Here is a 16,208-nt window from a genome sequence, read left to right as displayed (position 1 = left end):
AGTTTCTTAGGAGTAAATGCAGTTAGCAATGTGTTACACCTTTTTGCCTGTCTCAGTCACCATGGCCAATTTAAATGTGCAGAGTGACTGTACAAATGAACCACACTACAGATGGTCCTACTGTAAGAGAACTAAACACACTTTACTACCTCAAAAAATACCATCCTCCTACCTGCCAAACAAGCTTCAAAATATTTGTTAAAGTCACCTAGTCTATACAAGGTAAATCATAACTAAGTGCATAAACAATAATTAAAGCTACTTTCACTTCATGCAACTATCCCATTTACAATTAGTATCATGGTGAACATGAAATAAAGCTGCTGCAGAGTACAGCTGTTTGAATAGGTTGTAAGCCTAGTCTCTGTTCTCTCATTGCTTAGATTCCCTGTTCATCCAGGTGATACAGTTGCTTGAGGTGTGTTTGATTTGCTTTAAAAACAAAATTAAGGCATGTTCAGTATATGAGGAAAAAAAAAGATTCCTTAAAAATAGGTGGACTTCCTTTTTCGCAGATAATCCTGAGACAAGGTGTAGCTTGCAGAACCTAGCTTCATTGGTCAATTAAACAGGTAAGAGGGCCCCAGCAACCTCTCAGAAAGAGCCCGGCTAACCTTTTAGAGTTTTAAACAGCTAAGAAAAAATCATTTTACATAAGAACATTGCTAGTGCTTTTAGACCCTGCATTCATCCACACTTAGCAGTATGTCTGCTCTAAGTAAAACATTTATCATTTTAGACATATAATTAAGCAGCACTCATGGAAATTGTCAGTTATTGCAAATCTGCAAACAGAAATAAACCTTTCAAGGGGAACAGAAGTACAAATCCATCCCTTTTTTTTTTTGTATCTTGAAAAGCATAATTCAGGTGAATGGATGAAAGATAAGTGACACAGATTAACTACTGCAATGACTCAGGTTCATTTTTTCAAGTATTATTTGGAGTGTTTTTGCTAGGAATACAAGCAAAGACTACACTAGCGTGTTATGTAGTGTCATATGAATATTTATTTGAGGTATAATCTGTAAGCAGTTGCCATACATATGCACAGGATTAAGCCATTGACTTTTTCTGCCACACTTACTCTTTAGAGAAATTGTGGACAACAGAACAGAAGAGAATACCGTAAAAGGACAGAGCTGCTGCCCTTCTCGAGTGCACAAGTCTCTAGTGTTATAAAAATGTCCAGAAAGAGTGTCAGACATAGCAATAATACACGTTCAACAGCATAGTGAAGTTACGCTTTTGGTATTTCTAATACTATAGTTCCTGTTAGTGCTTAGATACCTATACAGGAATATGTACATCCAAAACTAAGTCTTCAAAATAAAAGCACTTTTTTTTTTTAATAAAACCTAAATTAGGAATAAGCTACAGTGCAAGGATCTTCTTGCAGAATTATATATGGTGATAAACTCTGAACTAAGACTAATACAGCTACTGCATTTAAGAAGTGGCTTGCTGTGAAATCTTAAGCTTTTTTCCCATCCAGACACATCTTCAGGATTGTGATTCAATGATTGTTTAGCAGCAATTTTAGAGAACTGTAAATTTTTTTTATTAACAGGCATTATAAACAGATACTACTACTTTTATTTAAAAACCATGAGTGCCACATTGATGAATATACAGCTCATGAATAACTTAAAGTATTTCCCATATTAAAAGGCAATGCACACAGCATACAAAAAAGTACACTAAACAAAGCTATGAGGATACGTGATTGAAGTGTCTAAAATGATATATACAGTACATAATTAATGGTTTGTATGTGTTCAGTACAGGCTCCTGTGCCACCATTCCCATCACGCCTCACTCTCCCCTGCCACTGAATTTTGCACTTCTTCTTCCAGAATTGGTACAATCAGGTTATCCTTGGACATCAAATTATACTTCATCACAAATTTGGTGAATCGATGACACAAGAAGGTTTCATTCTGGAGATTTAAAGAAAAGGAGTGGGAAGGGAATTTAAAAAAAGCATAATATACAGAGAAGGTATATTTTAAACAACTGAGAACATACCTATATACATATAAAATATTAACATACCTATATGTAAATTGCTTTGTTAGACTTGCGAGTGTTAGAAAGAAGCAGCAATCCTTAAATGGTAAAGTCATGTAACTTCATATATTCTCCTTTAGAGTTTGCTTGTATTTATTGCAGTAAGCAAGAAAAGAAATCCTACTGAAGTAGGATTACTATGAACAGCACTTAGTCCACAATATATCCAAGTATCAATGCTGTCCTAAAGAAGAGTTTAAATTATAACAAAACTCCTTCCATAGCTGTTCAAACACTCTAAACTGGTTTTACCAAGGGGTTTTGTTTTACTTCCAACTTCTTTTATTAATTTCCCTCTATTCATTTCTGTTCCTCAGTCAAAAAAAGGTGGAAGTTACTAGAGGTTGCACTATCCTGATGCTACTTTCTCTCTTATTTTGTGGGTTTAGAATTATCTTATGTTTATATAAATGCTTGTATATGCGTGTATATGCAACATGCCTACAAACAGGAAACACACATGAGCAGTATAAACTACACCAACTGCTAAAGACATCCAGCAGTTTTTAGAACAAGATCAATTTGAGTTGCCCGTATAAAAACTTGTAAGTGCTGCCCTTTTATTCAAACAAAGAAAAAAACATAGCCAACTAGACAAAATAAATAAATGATACATATAAAAAAAATCTTAAATTTGGAGGCCAAAACAGCATACAACATGGAATTTCAGTTCTTACAGAACTTTAATTTATTATGATCAATACTTCATTTAGATGCAGCTATTCTGATAACATTAAAATAAAATATGTCATGCATCTAAGATGAGAAGTAAAAAGTAAGCTTACTTCATATTCATCAAATATCTGCCGATGATGAAAATAAGCATGTGAAAATATTCTGTAAATCCTTCGGCACACTGATCCTAGTTTGGCTACGGAGGATTCCTTTATGCTTACCCTGGAAATGTCAGAAAAGAAAAAGGTTAACAAACATTCAGTTATATAGGTGTACTGAAATACATACTGACATGAATTAAAATCTGGTTATTAAGCTATACAAAGTAATTACACGTGAAATTTAGATTTAAGTGTTTCAGGCAAATGCAACAGCTCACTGTTGCAAAAGGAATTGCTCCACATTAAAGATTGTATTCTGACTACAAAAAAGGCTTTGCCTAAACTTTAGAAACATTATGAGTTACTCTGGTAGTGGATTTGATTTCCAGCACTGATGGGCAAAGGGAGTGAGATTCCCAGAGGAGCCCAGTCGTGACACTGCCAGTCACGCTTTCATAGCCTGACATGTGCACTGCTCACATGCAGGCTTCAGCCTGTGTCTTCTGTGGTCATTAGCACCCCATGTTAGATCTACACAGGCTTCTGGAGGCTTTTCAGTGGAGTAATGTTTAAGTCCTTTGAGTCATTGCATGTTTCTAAAGGCTTTCCTGTTATTTAGACTGGCACTCTGTCAATGGAAAGCCCCTAGTAACGCTGATATTAGAAAAACAAACAAAACTCTGTCTCCATCCAAAAAAAAAAAAACCCATCCCTGTCTGCTGCAGTAAGTAGCAAACTAATTCAACAGGCAGGAACAATATTTCCTAGACTTAAAAATAAAAATGGCTGTAGAAAAAACAGTGCTGCACTTCACTAGTTCTGCTATTCTTAGTAGGAGTCTATGAAAAATGTGTTAATGCATTTCTCTATTTTGTATATGTTTAGGTGACACCAGTTCCTCTCTCTTCCCAAGAAGTATCTCTTACCTGCTGGGGAAATATTTATTGCTATTCAGAAGACATGCAGCTCCATCAAGGGTATGTCTAGTGTAGTCTATAGCAGGACACTACAAAAGTAGACAGGGTGAACACACACTAGTGCATACATGATATTGTCATGTACCTTGTTTAAAGAAAACACTGAATCATACTATGGAAATGTATGGAAATGCACAAGTAGCAAATTTTATGCATCAGTAAAGCCACATATTAAGTATACTGTATTGTAGGTATATTGAGGGGAGAAAAAAAAACAGCAATCATACTTTGCAGTTCATTTGTTTTCTACATAAGTAAGCTGCCAGAGCGTTTCTTTTACAGCCTATTAAACCTTTGGGATAGGCCTTTTGAGGATAGGGCCTTTTAACACCCTATCAAAACAAGTTACTTAGAAAATTCCTGCATCTATATACATCAGTGATTTCTATCTTGTCAGAGAAAAATGAAAACATTAACAGAGCTTAGTATAAACCCTGACTCAGAAATCAAGGAAAGAAGAAAGTGAGGATGAACTGGGATGGGCAGAGAGGGCAGGAAGATCTGGGTGGTTTGTCATTCAACAGTTTAAGACAACTCAACAGTTGTACATTTTCAGTAGCTGTTGCTCAAGATTGCATAATAAACTATCTGGGTGTTAGCTGATAGCCATTACCAAAATGGAAAACAGCAGATTAACCATATGTGTTTAGGGATAACCAGTATGACTGCTTCTTCTCTCTGAATGGGAACAATGCATAGGTAGAATGTGGCTAATTATTCACTCATAGCTCTGAAGTGTAAAGCTACTGCCCAGAATGAAGAGTAACTTCAATATTTCCAATATACCTCCATAAAATAAGATATATTGTATGCCAATACATTTGGGAGAAGGAAGGTTAAAGTAGGGATTGGGAAGGAGGCTGGTCTTCAAGTCTAAATGAAGGCCTCTTGGCTAGTCCTGAAGCAAAAGTTCAACAAAGAAGTTTAAGAAGGACTGATATCTTATTTTGGAAAGTGAAGTACAAGGATGAGATAAACTGCACTGTCACCTAACTGCAACAATAAAAGCCTTCCTGAAGGAAAGAAAAATGGTATATCAAGCAGTTCCAATAGGAGATCAGAGCAAAAATAAGGTCACTGCACTCTCAGGTGAACTGCTACTGCCATGTTAATAACCTGCTTGAGAAAAGTATTTTTATGAGTCCATTACCTTTGAGGACTAACTCCCCTCATAACGGGCACATGCAGTCACTTCCAGAGTGAGGCTTCCGTGCCTAGTGCCATGCATCAAGGCAGGCAGCTGAAGCAGATGACCTGTTCTCAGCGTATGTGTATGCCTTCCTTCAGCTAAGCCTAACTCTATCAAGTTTCAGACTGTCTCGATACTAATTGAGAGGAAAAAGGGCAATGTGCAAAATCTCTTTGATACTGCTGTAGAAACCTACCTCATCTCCCTCTTCTGTAAACCAGCTACAGAATGCAAAAGAAGAAATCCTGAAGCAGTACTCCTAAACCACACCAGCTGTCAGCTTGCTGAGTCTGTAATGTTGTCCCATAAAATTACAAGCTGCAAAAGCAAGTCCTATCACTCAGGCGGTGCATTTTACAAAATATATCCATACCTCTTTTGGAGTTTTGTGAGCTGCACAAAGGAAAATCCATTGTTCAGTGGCTGTCATCTGAGTACATGTGTCTGGGTGACATTCACTCTGTTAAAAAAAAAAAAAAAAAAAGTTCAGTTAAGAAAGAGCATCCCAAAGCAAAAACAATCTGATCTTTTCAAATCCCTTTCTTCCTTGCTTCCCCACTAAAAATGATTTTTGTCAGAAGTCTTACTTCTTTTCTGAAGCCACTGCTTAAGTCTACGAGTATAAAGTTAGAACAAGGAAGATGAGCAAGCTGATATTACATCTTAGAGTCCATGAACAGTTCCTTCTCTGATACCAATACAAAAATATCAAGAAAAGAATTACCTGCAGCTTGACAGCTAGTCCATTGAGCTCAAGACAGAATTGTCTAAAAATAAATAAATTAAAAATGAAGAATGAACATAGCATCAAAATCAAGCAATTGTTTTAGGAAAAACATCCATCAGGATAAGAAATATATATATATATTCAAAGGATACCATCAAAATACTTTCCTTGATGTGTTACCTGAAGAGACATACATGTTAGGAATTAACACAATACCTGACAGCAGACACTGAGCTTGACCAAAAACTTAGAGGCATTGTTTAATACATATACCTTTTTTTTCTTTGGTTTTTTTTTTAAAAAAAAAGGACACTTCAAGAAAGTTAATTTCTTTAAAATATAATCCTGCAATCATTCTATCCTTTTAAAATACATCTCCCACACACAAGCTAAAGTGGCTGAAGAGTCCCACTACCAAATCATCAAAAGATTGACTTCTGGAAATAATGTTCTTTAATCAAGGTGGAACTGAGATAAAATTCAATGAAAATAGAAAAATACTGCTGACTTTCATTAGAGTTTACCTGCAATTGCATTCTTTAATTTGTACAACTCACTCCCTCCACCCTCCAAGGTAAATCTGAATATATTTTCTAAAAGTGACAAACACTGAGTGAAAAGACCATGAATCTAGGATGATTTTCGCTGGGTGAAACAGACAGGTGTTCTTAAAACATACTTCCTTTACAATTTTATAAACATTTTTTGATTTCTTTTGAGGAGTCAAAGTATTTATTCAAACTATTCTAGAACAGAGGGGAGAAAAACAGGATGCAAATTCAGAATGTATAATAGATGCAAGTGAAAACAGTTCTTTATCAAATGTACTTTCACAGAATAAGTTAAGACAAGCTCATAAGAAGAAGGATGAGGACAAAAGAATAGTAAATCAATGCCAGGAAAATAAAGATCAAAACAGAAATGCATGGATGAATTAAGAGGCTATAAACCTACACAAAGCCTGAAAAATACCTTCAGGTACAGGCTACCTAGACTATCCCTCCAGATGGTCCTGCATGCTTTCTTTGCTACACTGAGTTAGCAGAGACTAGCTGCTGAAATTAGAAGAAAGAGCTATGGAAATTCATAGCTGTGTTTTCATATCTAAAATGTGCTAGTACAGTTTTTGAAAACAGTTATTTCTTCAGAAAAAAAAAAAAAAACTAGATTAGAGGGCATCACAAACTTGTTTTTTTTTTTTGAAAGAGACATCAGAAAAATAATCTAATACGCTAAAATATTCAATAGTGAAAACTGTGAATTCTGTTTAAATTACTTTTAATCTGTTATATTGAAAAGACTCATCATCAGTATCAAGGAATAAAACTTTGAATCAGTAAACACACAGAATTATTACCTTAAATGTTCATACTTCCATACACCTTCATCCTGGCCTTCAGGAGGTTCAAGGATTTTATCTATGTTGGAACAGTCTGCCCTTATATTTTGTTGGATATACTAAGAGGAAGGAAAAACAAAACCTCAATCTTACTGAAAGTATAGTAAGACAATATATTTATGACACTACATCTTTCCGAATGACTTTCCCAAAGATTAAGGCATTTGTTCTGCAAATGCCTTACTGTTCTGCCTAATGTCCTTCAAATGCCAAATTACTTCAGGGAAGTAATGATTGATGAACAAATTAAAAAACACAGGAGAGGGGGTTAGAAAACTGGTGAAAGAAAACTAGATCTGAAAAATGCCTTTCTTGAATTAAAAGAGATAAAAGAACAGGTAAATTTTATATGCTTTTTGCTAATACCTTTCTCAAAACAAAACAGTCAGTCTCATTCTCTTAAATCTGATTTGTTGGAATCAGATATGTTAATTCCAGTGATTTCTGCATATAAAACTAACAATTATCTATTTTTATTTATCTGTGGAGAGTGTTTACAAAATTTTCTCTTGTGCGGCTACATTGGAAGAAGAACAACAACATACCCCATCTCTAACTAGAATACAAAACTCAGGAGAGTATTTTTATAAACACCCTTTTTTAAAATAAGAGTACCTGCTGAACAGCTAGCGTGCTATCCATTTCTTCAAAGGATTCATCAGGCCAACTGTAAAAATCCTGTACAAATAAATAGGTAAATCAAGCTTAAACATATTTAACACAGAGAAGGCAGAGAACAGTGAGCAGACTACTTAGAATATGCTTAAAAGCGCAGGAAAAGAGATGCAGATGTAGCTTATACAATTCCAGGAAGCTACATCTTAGCAGAAGGAGCACACAAACTCGGCAATGGGACTTTGGGGTAAAATGCCACTTGCACTCCCTAGTGCCACAGCACTATCCCTTGAAAAGAAAGTTAAAGCTCCGTTTGACTTTGCATACTGTAACCATCACCATTCCCAGACACCTCCCTGAACACCTGCGTAAGCTGCATTTTTTAAATGAAGTATTTGTATTCAATACCCGTGTAACACCACAGGTAAGAATGGGGACGACAAAAGCTTTGTAAAAGAGCAACATTATACAAATAGTATTAAAAAATACCACTCTGTTTCAGCAAAACACCACTGCAGACGTTTTCGTTACGCTAAAATAATTGAACGCTGGCCTAACATGGCACTATGCTCTTCAGCATGGTCAGTATCCTGCTTAAGGGGCTGCTCCTCAGCTGTGCTAACCCGCGCTCTTTACTAGCATTAACAACCAAAACCTCATCAGGGTTCACCTCAGGGCCTGCCTGACTTCAATATTCCACAGAAATTCACACATGGCATAAATAGGATTATCCCCAATGGGCAGTTCACGCATTGCATTTTGCATATCTAAAAACCGAATGCAACTCCCTCCCCTCTGTTGTCCATCACTGTACATCAGCCACCTCAGTGGGCACAATGAAAGGTTTGAGAAAGATCTTTGCACTCTAAAGACCAGCAATGTGGTCCAGAAGCAATACACTCATTTCTACAGAAAATGGGGAATATCCAGTGTTTAAGTATCATTAACTTTGTACTTCAATACTGAAGAGCTGTACTATAGCATCTTTAATACAGACACTAAAAGTAGTGTTTTATTAAGATATAAACATATTTCTCAACTGATATGAACTTTATAATATATTTGTAACTTTACCAACTCAAGTTATACAATATTCCCTTTCCTTCAGGAATTAAACACGTAGAGAACAGGCTGATTTGCAACGTACTCCTGCCTCTGAACAGCGTGACAGCCACTTGCAGGATTTATTACGCTGGCATTTCCCCACAACACTGCATGTCGGGGCCTGCTCTGCTTCTCACCAGAACATCTCCTTACAAAACCGCCCTGAAAACACACGCATAAAGCGACTACCCTGTTAATGGGGCCAGGCAACTTGGAAATGGCCCGGCTTCATTCAGGTGAGAAATGCAGCTTACGTAAGAGCGGCAGGGCGCCCCGCACGTCCAGGGGGGCAGGCAGAGGACGAGGCAGAGCCTCCCCGCAGAGCCTCTGACACCCGGGGATGCGGAGAGCCTCGAGACGTGTTTCGCGAGGTAGGTCAGAGCAGCCACTACACCTGGTGCCAGAGAGGCAGCCCCGCACACCAGGGAACCCAGCAGCGGCCGGCCGCGCACCGCACGGGTTAACGGCGGGCCCTGGGAGCCGGGCAGGCCCGCGGCGCCGCAAAGCGCGGCCTGCCCGGGGAAGGCCTCGCCGGGACGCTGGGCCCCGCAAGCGCTGGCCCGCGCTCCAGCAAGAACGGCGGCGGCGCCGCCCGCACCGCTACCGCTGCTGCCGCCCCGGCCTCGCGCGCGGGGCGGCGGCGCCGGTGCCTCACCTGGGCCTTGGTGCCCGGCCTGTTCCGCCTCAGCACTGCCGTCCCCTCCGCCATGACCATAGTGACAGCGGCGCCAAGACCCGGATGCGGCAGCGCCGGGCGGGGCGGCCGTTGGGCGCGGGGCGGGGCCGCAACGGGCGCGCAACGGCCGTTGGGCGGCGGCGCAGCTCTCGCGAGAGCAGCCTGGCTCCACCCCCCCACCCTTTTCCCGCTCCCCGCGCGCGGCCGTTGGCGACCGTTAGCGGCGTAGACTCCTTCTCGCTCCGTCCCCCGCGCGGGCGGGAGGCGCCCCGGGCGGCGGCCGCGGTGCCCCTGGGGCGGGCGGGGAGCGGAGCGGGCGCTCCCCGAGCAGCGGGGGCTGCCGTCGCCGGGGCGCTGCCGCGCTGCGCAGGGAGCGCCCCAGGCTTGCTCGCTCCTCAGCGACGTGTTTCCAAGTAACCCGTGTTTTTACCACGTTAATTCCTCTCCTTTCCGCCCCGTGAAGCTTTTCTGGGTTGGAAACACGGAAAATCGCCAAATGGGCCTCCGTGGGGATCCCTTCCCGTGGGAAGGATCCACTGGGAGCGCTGGAGCTGCAGAGGTGGGTGTTGTACCCCGGCGTGGATGCAGGTACCCAGCTCTGCAGGGGGGTCGTACCCGCACGAGTGCCCCCTGCACCCGCGTTACACAGTAACAGAGCTGGGGGGTTCGGCCTCCAGGCCTGTGCCCTCCCTTTGCGCTGGTTACCCTCTCACTCCTGAGCCAAGGGTCGGCCTTGCTGTGCAAGGGACTTAGTTATTTGAGTCACGTGGTGACATTCAGTGTTTCTGAAAAGCGGGTGTAAGAACCCACAGAAAGTAGAACCACAGTAAAGTCTGTTTACCTACCGGAAAAAAAAAAAAAAAAAAAAAAAAAAAGCTGTAATATAACACGGCATCAATCTCTGAAAAGATGGATGCTATAATTAACGAAAGCACCACTAGCTGGTCAGGGCCCTACAGCCCAACATCGCTTCTTCTTTATTTATTTTATTTCAGTCAACATTTTCAAGGTTTAGCTAGCGACTGAAAGCACGGAAAATCAAGGCACTTGGCCTTCTCTTAGTCCCTGACTTTTATTCATGGACACTGGAGCTTTAAAAATACAATTCTGGCCATGAAAAACAAATCTGTCAGTGCCAGTTTAATCAGGCACTGAGTCTTGGTTTTGCAGAAGAGAAATCTGCAGTATTTCTTGATCAAGGTGTTGAAGTCCGCAGGTCACCACATCTTTCATGTTGCCCTTATAATTGGAAGCTACTTTTTTTTTTAACTATATTGCAAGTTACAGGAAAATTGGATTAAGATATTTATTCTCTTTCTTGTTCTTTTTCTTTTTTACTTGACCTTCATTGTTCATGAAGGACAAGTGGAATATTTGCCCAAGATTTTACTGTATTTTTCTCCATTGTTAAGAGCCTTGCCTTTCTTTCTTCTCTCTTTACTGGTATGCAAAAGTTTATTCTCTTATTATGATAGGAAAACAAAGGCACAACAACAACAAAAAAAGGTTTTCTGAAAGTAGTACAGCTGCTTCTATTGGGAGCTTTTCTGCAATAGCAAGAAAAAGAGTTAGGGCAAGTATATACAGTAGATGCTCTTTGTTTCCTTAAGTCAGGCAGCCTGAGGAAGACTGGGAAGAATTGCATCCATGCAGAGAAGCATCTAGGGCAGGTCTGTATATCACACTTTGCTCCATGTTGAAGCTTAGTAGTAGTTTATAAAATAGCAGAAGAATTCCCAGTTGCTACAGGAATGAACAGCCAAGAAGGAACACTTGTGATTGACGCTGTCCCCCCTGCTATAAAAAGCAGAGGATACAGAAGTTGGTAGGCAAGCATGGACTAGAAAAGTTACAGCAGATGGACAACCTTGACAATCTAGCAGTTACCTTGTCCTTGCCTACAGCGATAGCCTTACAGAGCAAGAATGAAATGTTATCTGTGACTGTTGATTCAACAGATGTTTAAGCACATGCTCGATTTGGCTAGGTCTAGAAGTGCATTTTCTCTTACATCCTCAATATTGGAAAATGCAACTTCTTCTGTCAGTTACATAAAGACTAGCAGATAGATCCTCGTGAAATATTTCATTAGATGAGGCTGATTCCAAGGGGCTGAAAAGCTCCAAGGTCTGAAAGCACAAAGTGGAGGTTAGGACAAGGGGAAAGGACTGTGGCACGTGAGCTTAGCAGCAATGCAGGGCCAGTTCAGCGCAGTCCTGCAGGGGACAGCAGCGCAGCCTCAGCTGGGGAGTGAGAAAAGCGCTTACAGGTTAGTAGTGCAAGTAATGAATGGGGCATGTGCTGCTGCTCCTGACTGCAAAGATAGGAAAAAATCGGCCTCTTACTAATTCATGCAAAAAGCTGGAGAGATCCAGCCGGGAGTAAAGCAACTTATTTATTCCTATGTTCAAGATTAGTAAAAGCTCTAGCTCTGCCCAGTTCTTATCTACTGGAAGAATGTTGTTACATACTAGCAAAATTGAGACACGTGCCAGATCTGCACCCTCTCCTAGCGCTGGTGGCACCGGCCTCAAGCTTCATGGTGGTTGCTGCACCACAGGCTGCTTGTAGCAGCAGCAGTTAACACTATCTTGGCGGTTTGTGCACACATTAATCCAAACACCTTGTAATCAACCAATAATTAGTTGTAAAGGAGATAAGGCAAAGTCACCTGTCACTTAAGATACAGTTAGACATTTTTCAGAGCTAGGTTACAACTCATCCCTGCAGCTTCATCCCTGCAGCAACTATGCTATCCCACATTTAAACTGTTCTCCCATCTTTCTATAAACTTAGTGAAAATACTACAGCAGAACTGTGTTTTTCCGAGATTAACTCAAGGCACTTTACTCAGTTTCACTGAGCAGCAGCAGAAACTGAGACAGAAGCAGAATACTTTTAGAAGTTTATTGTACAGGCCTTTACAATCTCAGGAGAAGAAATGGATACAAAATTGATGTTGTCTGGAATAATTAAGGCTGGTTGGTAGTCATCTGAATTTCACTGTTCAGTGGAACTCAAACAACAGCAACTTATTTTTGACTGTACATATTTTTATTTGTTCCATCATTACTGTGAGATCACAAGCTATATCTGAGACTCAATGCCTGTTTATTACAAAATAAAGGACATTATTTACATGATGAACAAAAAGATTTCAGCATTTTAGTGGAATGAATGACTGATACGGCAAGAAGTTTAGTCCAGGTATTTTCCAAGAATGTCACCATCTCTAAACAAGTAGTAGTCCTGCAAATAAAGAAACACATTAATATCTCGTATATCAATTATCATATCAATAATATACCTATTATTTCACTGATGCTGTTTCTAAAATCAGGCTACCACGATCATGAGTTACAAATTATAAGCAAGGTAACCAGAAATGGCTCAAATCCCAGAAAAACTTTTCCCTTGTCAGAAACTCTTTGGAAAGATAACAGGTTACTATTTTTAGTGACAGGAACAGCCATGTATTTAGAAGGTAATGGTGTGTACTTTCCCTGCCAAAAATAAAGTACACCCAGTAACTTCAAGGGACCTTAGGGATTTTTGGCTCCCCATCTAAGGACTATAGTTTAATTCTTCCACCCAAAGATCACGCCATACTTATTTTGTTTTTTTTTAAGCAAGGTAAAAGTAGCAAGCAGTAAAGATATCACAAGATAGCTTGATTCAGCTCTTTCACTTGAACACCAACAGTTGCATTTTTTAATGCTGCTAATCCCATGAAAAAAATCACAGTATTTGTCACTGACAGCATGACCTTTTGGGAACCAGCTTAGTCTCCATTCACAAAATAGCAAAACCTACCTTATCTTCTAGCACAATTTTAGTGCCACCATATTCTGGTAACAAAACTTTTTCACCAACTTTTACGCTTACTGGCTGAATCTCACCATTCTGAAAGAAAGAAGAAAAAGATTTAGAAAAAGTAAACTGGTCGATTTAATGACAAGAATTCCTTCTAAGTGGGAGCAGAAATACCCTACTCAATTCTCAATAGAAACCAACACCATTCAGACAACAGAACTGCAGTGGATTATCTGAATGCAAAGTATTTCCACTAGTTTCAGTGTAAACACAACTGTGAACTCTGCACATTCTGAGGAGAGGAAAAAAAATCTGAAGAATTAAGTGACACCGAACACCCCTCCAAAAAAGCCAGTAAAGTCTGTTTACCTATTTTGTAACCGGGGATAATTTCTTGAAGTGATAATTAAGCAGACCTTCCCATGCTTGTTACTTTACTTATCAATGCTACTGGCAAATCTATACATTGTATTTAAGTACATGCTTAATTACCTTTTGGTATTCTAACTTAAATATTACCCACTTGTCAATTATTAACACCATTTCACAACATAAAGCTTTGAGATTGCATGCTCTTTTGTCTCAGTATCCTTAGAGATTTGAAGAATCTGGGTCAACATGCACAGGTTAAATTTTAAACACTGTCTGCATGATTACTACCAAATCAATACTTCTTTTGTGAGGGGGAAAAAAACCCCTAATGCTGAAGCCTCAAATCACTGACATATAAAAATTGTGAAATGAAGTCAAGACTGTCCTTTCTATGGTACTAGGCTTTTTTTTTCAATGTTTTTAATACAAAACTCATTTTTAATACAAAACTCATTTACCATTTATTTTTGAGCCTGCACTTCAACCTTTGCTCATCATCCTCGTTTGTTTTTGTGAGGTGTTGCTACATTTTTTACAGCAAGCAGCCCCTTTAGGATAAATTTCCAACTACCACCACTATGTTACTATGTCCACCCAAAGTGAAAAGCATTTACCTTTCCTTTGGCTCCTGAGCCAACGGCAACTACGGTTGCTTGTAGCACTTTCCCTTGAGCTTTCTCTGGGATCATGATGCCTCCTTTGGTTACAGTCTCAGCTGCACATCGCTCAACCAGGACACGATCAAAGAGGGGAAGGAATTTCCTAAATGCCTTTCCTGCCTGCAAAAATAATTATATACTGTAACAGCAGAATCACTACAACAAAAATGAAATCCCCCTACTCCCTACAGTGATCTCCCTTCTGAGAGAAGCCAAAAAATTTCAAAAAGATGCTCATCACTGCCTTTAACAGTGCCAGGTATATGCAACCTTGAATTGCACCAGAAATGGCTAAAGAAACAAGGGAACTGAATTATAGGAATTTTGTATCTCAAGCCTAGAAGCAGGATTATCAGACACACACTGGGCCATCCTGGGAGTTCCACGATGTGCTCCAGTTAAGGCCATCAAGCACCACCAGACGGAGCAGCCCTTGCACGTGCCTGCAAAGCACCACTGGCTTTCAGGCTACTGACTCTTGAACACTTTACTGAGCACCACTATTGACGTGGCTATATACAATACTTCTATCATGCCACAGTAAAATCTAATGAAGATTAATAACTTCTTGGGTCAGTAGCATTTTCATCTGCTACATTAGGGGGCTTAATAATAAAGCAGCAAAAAGCTACTGGGTGCCACATGTGAGTTCCTGATGTTTTCAAGGCTTAGCGCTTCACAAAACTTTATACAGCTTGTGAAATTTGCAGTAATTTGTATTGAGTTCTGCAAGTAGATTGCAGAAAAAAACAAAAAACCAGCAAACGTTTTTGTGACTCAGTAAGAAGCTAGATGTGTTTCTGCTGCTCCTTCACATCAGAAGCTAGTTTGTAGCTACCTCTGCCTGAGCATTAACATTTTTTGCTATGTCCTCCAGGTCCCCGATGCAGTGCAGAGGCGGCAGCCCGACTCCACGCGCTGAATCCCAGCCGCAGGGCTCGGGATAGCAAAGGAGCTCTGATGCAAGAGGAGGGATGTGGAGCACAAGCAGGTCACACAGCGACAGCGCGACGCGGACCGGGTACCCGGAGGCTGCTCGCAGGGTAAGGGCAGAAACCTGCGCGTCCCGGAGCGCCATCGCCCCGCACCCGCGGGCCGTGGAGAGCCGGGGGACCCCCGACCTGCACGGGGACACCGCCAGCCCCAGTACATGGCAGACCATGTCCCCATCACCCTCCAAAGCTGTCACCGTGGCTGCCGATGGACAAGGCCGCCGCGGGAGACCTTCTCTGCCGTGTCCAACTGACAGCTCGAGGCTCCGTTCGCTCCTCCAAGGGCCCGTGCTCGGCTGCAAGGAGCAGCTCGGAACCACGGCGGGAAGCTCCGGTTCTCCCGCCCGCAGCGGGCGCGGGCTCCCCAAGGGCTGCGTGACCTTGCCAGGCACCGGGGCCCCGCGACGGGACCCAGCGCTGCCGCCGCCCAGCGCCCCGGTGCCGAGCCGCCCCCCGCCGCCCCGCGCCCACCCGCCGCCGCCCAGCGCCCCGCTGTTCCCTCCTGGCGCGAGGGCCCCGCGCAGCGGGGGAACGGGGAGGGAACGGGAGGGAACGGGGGACAGCGCGCGCAGCAGCTCCCGCACACATCCCGGCCGCAGCGGAGCGGTGCGCGCACTCACCATGGCGGCCGCCACCGACTGACCGCGTCTGCGCCCGCGCCGCGCGCACGTGAGGGAAGGTCACGGCGTGCGCATGCGCGCGCAGGCCGCCCGCCCCGCGCCGCCCCGGAAGTGAGCTCACATCCCCTCTGACCCGCCACCAGCACCGGCCTTCCAGAAGCTTCTGGAAGCGGCGGGCCCCGCAACCTGGATGGCGCATGCGGCGGCGGCCGGGCGCAT

General features: G+C 41.9%; 1 protein-coding gene across 3 annotated transcripts; it reads right to left on the bottom strand.

Annotated features, from left to right (window-relative positions):
• Positions 1-211: 211 nt before the first annotated feature.
• On the bottom strand, positions 212-16,036 carry LOC112955669 (MOB-like protein phocein). 3 transcript variants are annotated; one of them, XM_026049011.1, is made up of 9 exons: positions 15,990-16,036; positions 14,333-14,497; positions 7,754-7,816; positions 7,097-7,197; positions 5,737-5,779; positions 5,386-5,472; positions 3,773-3,852; positions 2,856-2,967; positions 212-1,940 (listed from the first exon to the last, which is right to left on the bottom strand). In XM_026049011.1, the coding sequence occupies exons 1-9, from the start codon at positions 15,990-15,992 to the stop codon at positions 1,809-1,811; spliced, it is 786 nt and encodes a 261-aa protein (XP_025904796.1). In that variant the 5' UTR covers positions 15,993-16,036; the 3' UTR covers positions 212-1,808. The 3 variants fall into 3 exon arrangements, with proteins under 3 accessions (XP_025904796.1, XP_025904781.1, XP_025904789.1); XM_026048996.1 differs by lacking the exons at positions 14,333-14,497; positions 15,990-16,036 and adding an exon at positions 9,513-9,594; XM_026049004.1 differs by lacking the exons at positions 212-1,940; positions 2,856-2,967; positions 3,773-3,852; ... (2 more) ...; positions 7,097-7,197; positions 7,754-7,816 and adding exons at positions 12,523-12,782; positions 13,347-13,436.
• Positions 16,037-16,208: the final 172 nt, after the last annotated feature.

The sequence above is a fragment of the Nothoprocta perdicaria genome, unplaced genomic scaffold (genome assembly GCF_003342845.1).
Source record: "Nothoprocta perdicaria isolate Ctin4 unplaced genomic scaffold, notPer1 scaffold_11, whole genome shotgun sequence".
Classification (NCBI taxonomy): Eukaryota; Metazoa; Chordata; class Aves; order Tinamiformes; family Tinamidae; genus Nothoprocta; species Nothoprocta perdicaria.
The sequence above is the reverse complement of the archived record's forward strand: the minus strand, read 5'-3'. Positions and strand labels throughout refer to the sequence as shown.

What these genes read in the sequence shown, in the direction of transcription:
- LOC112955669 (XM_026049011.1), bottom strand. An exon ending in CTCACAAAACTCCAAAAGAG is followed by an intron (nt 3,853 to 5,385) that starts GTATGGATATAT and finishes CTACTTTTGTAG; the next exon opens with TGTCCTGCTATAGACTACAC. An exon ending in AGATATTTGATGAATATGAA is followed by an intron (nt 1,941 to 2,855) that starts GTAAGCTTACTT and finishes TTAAATCTCCAG; the next exon opens with AATGAAACCTTCTTGTGTCA.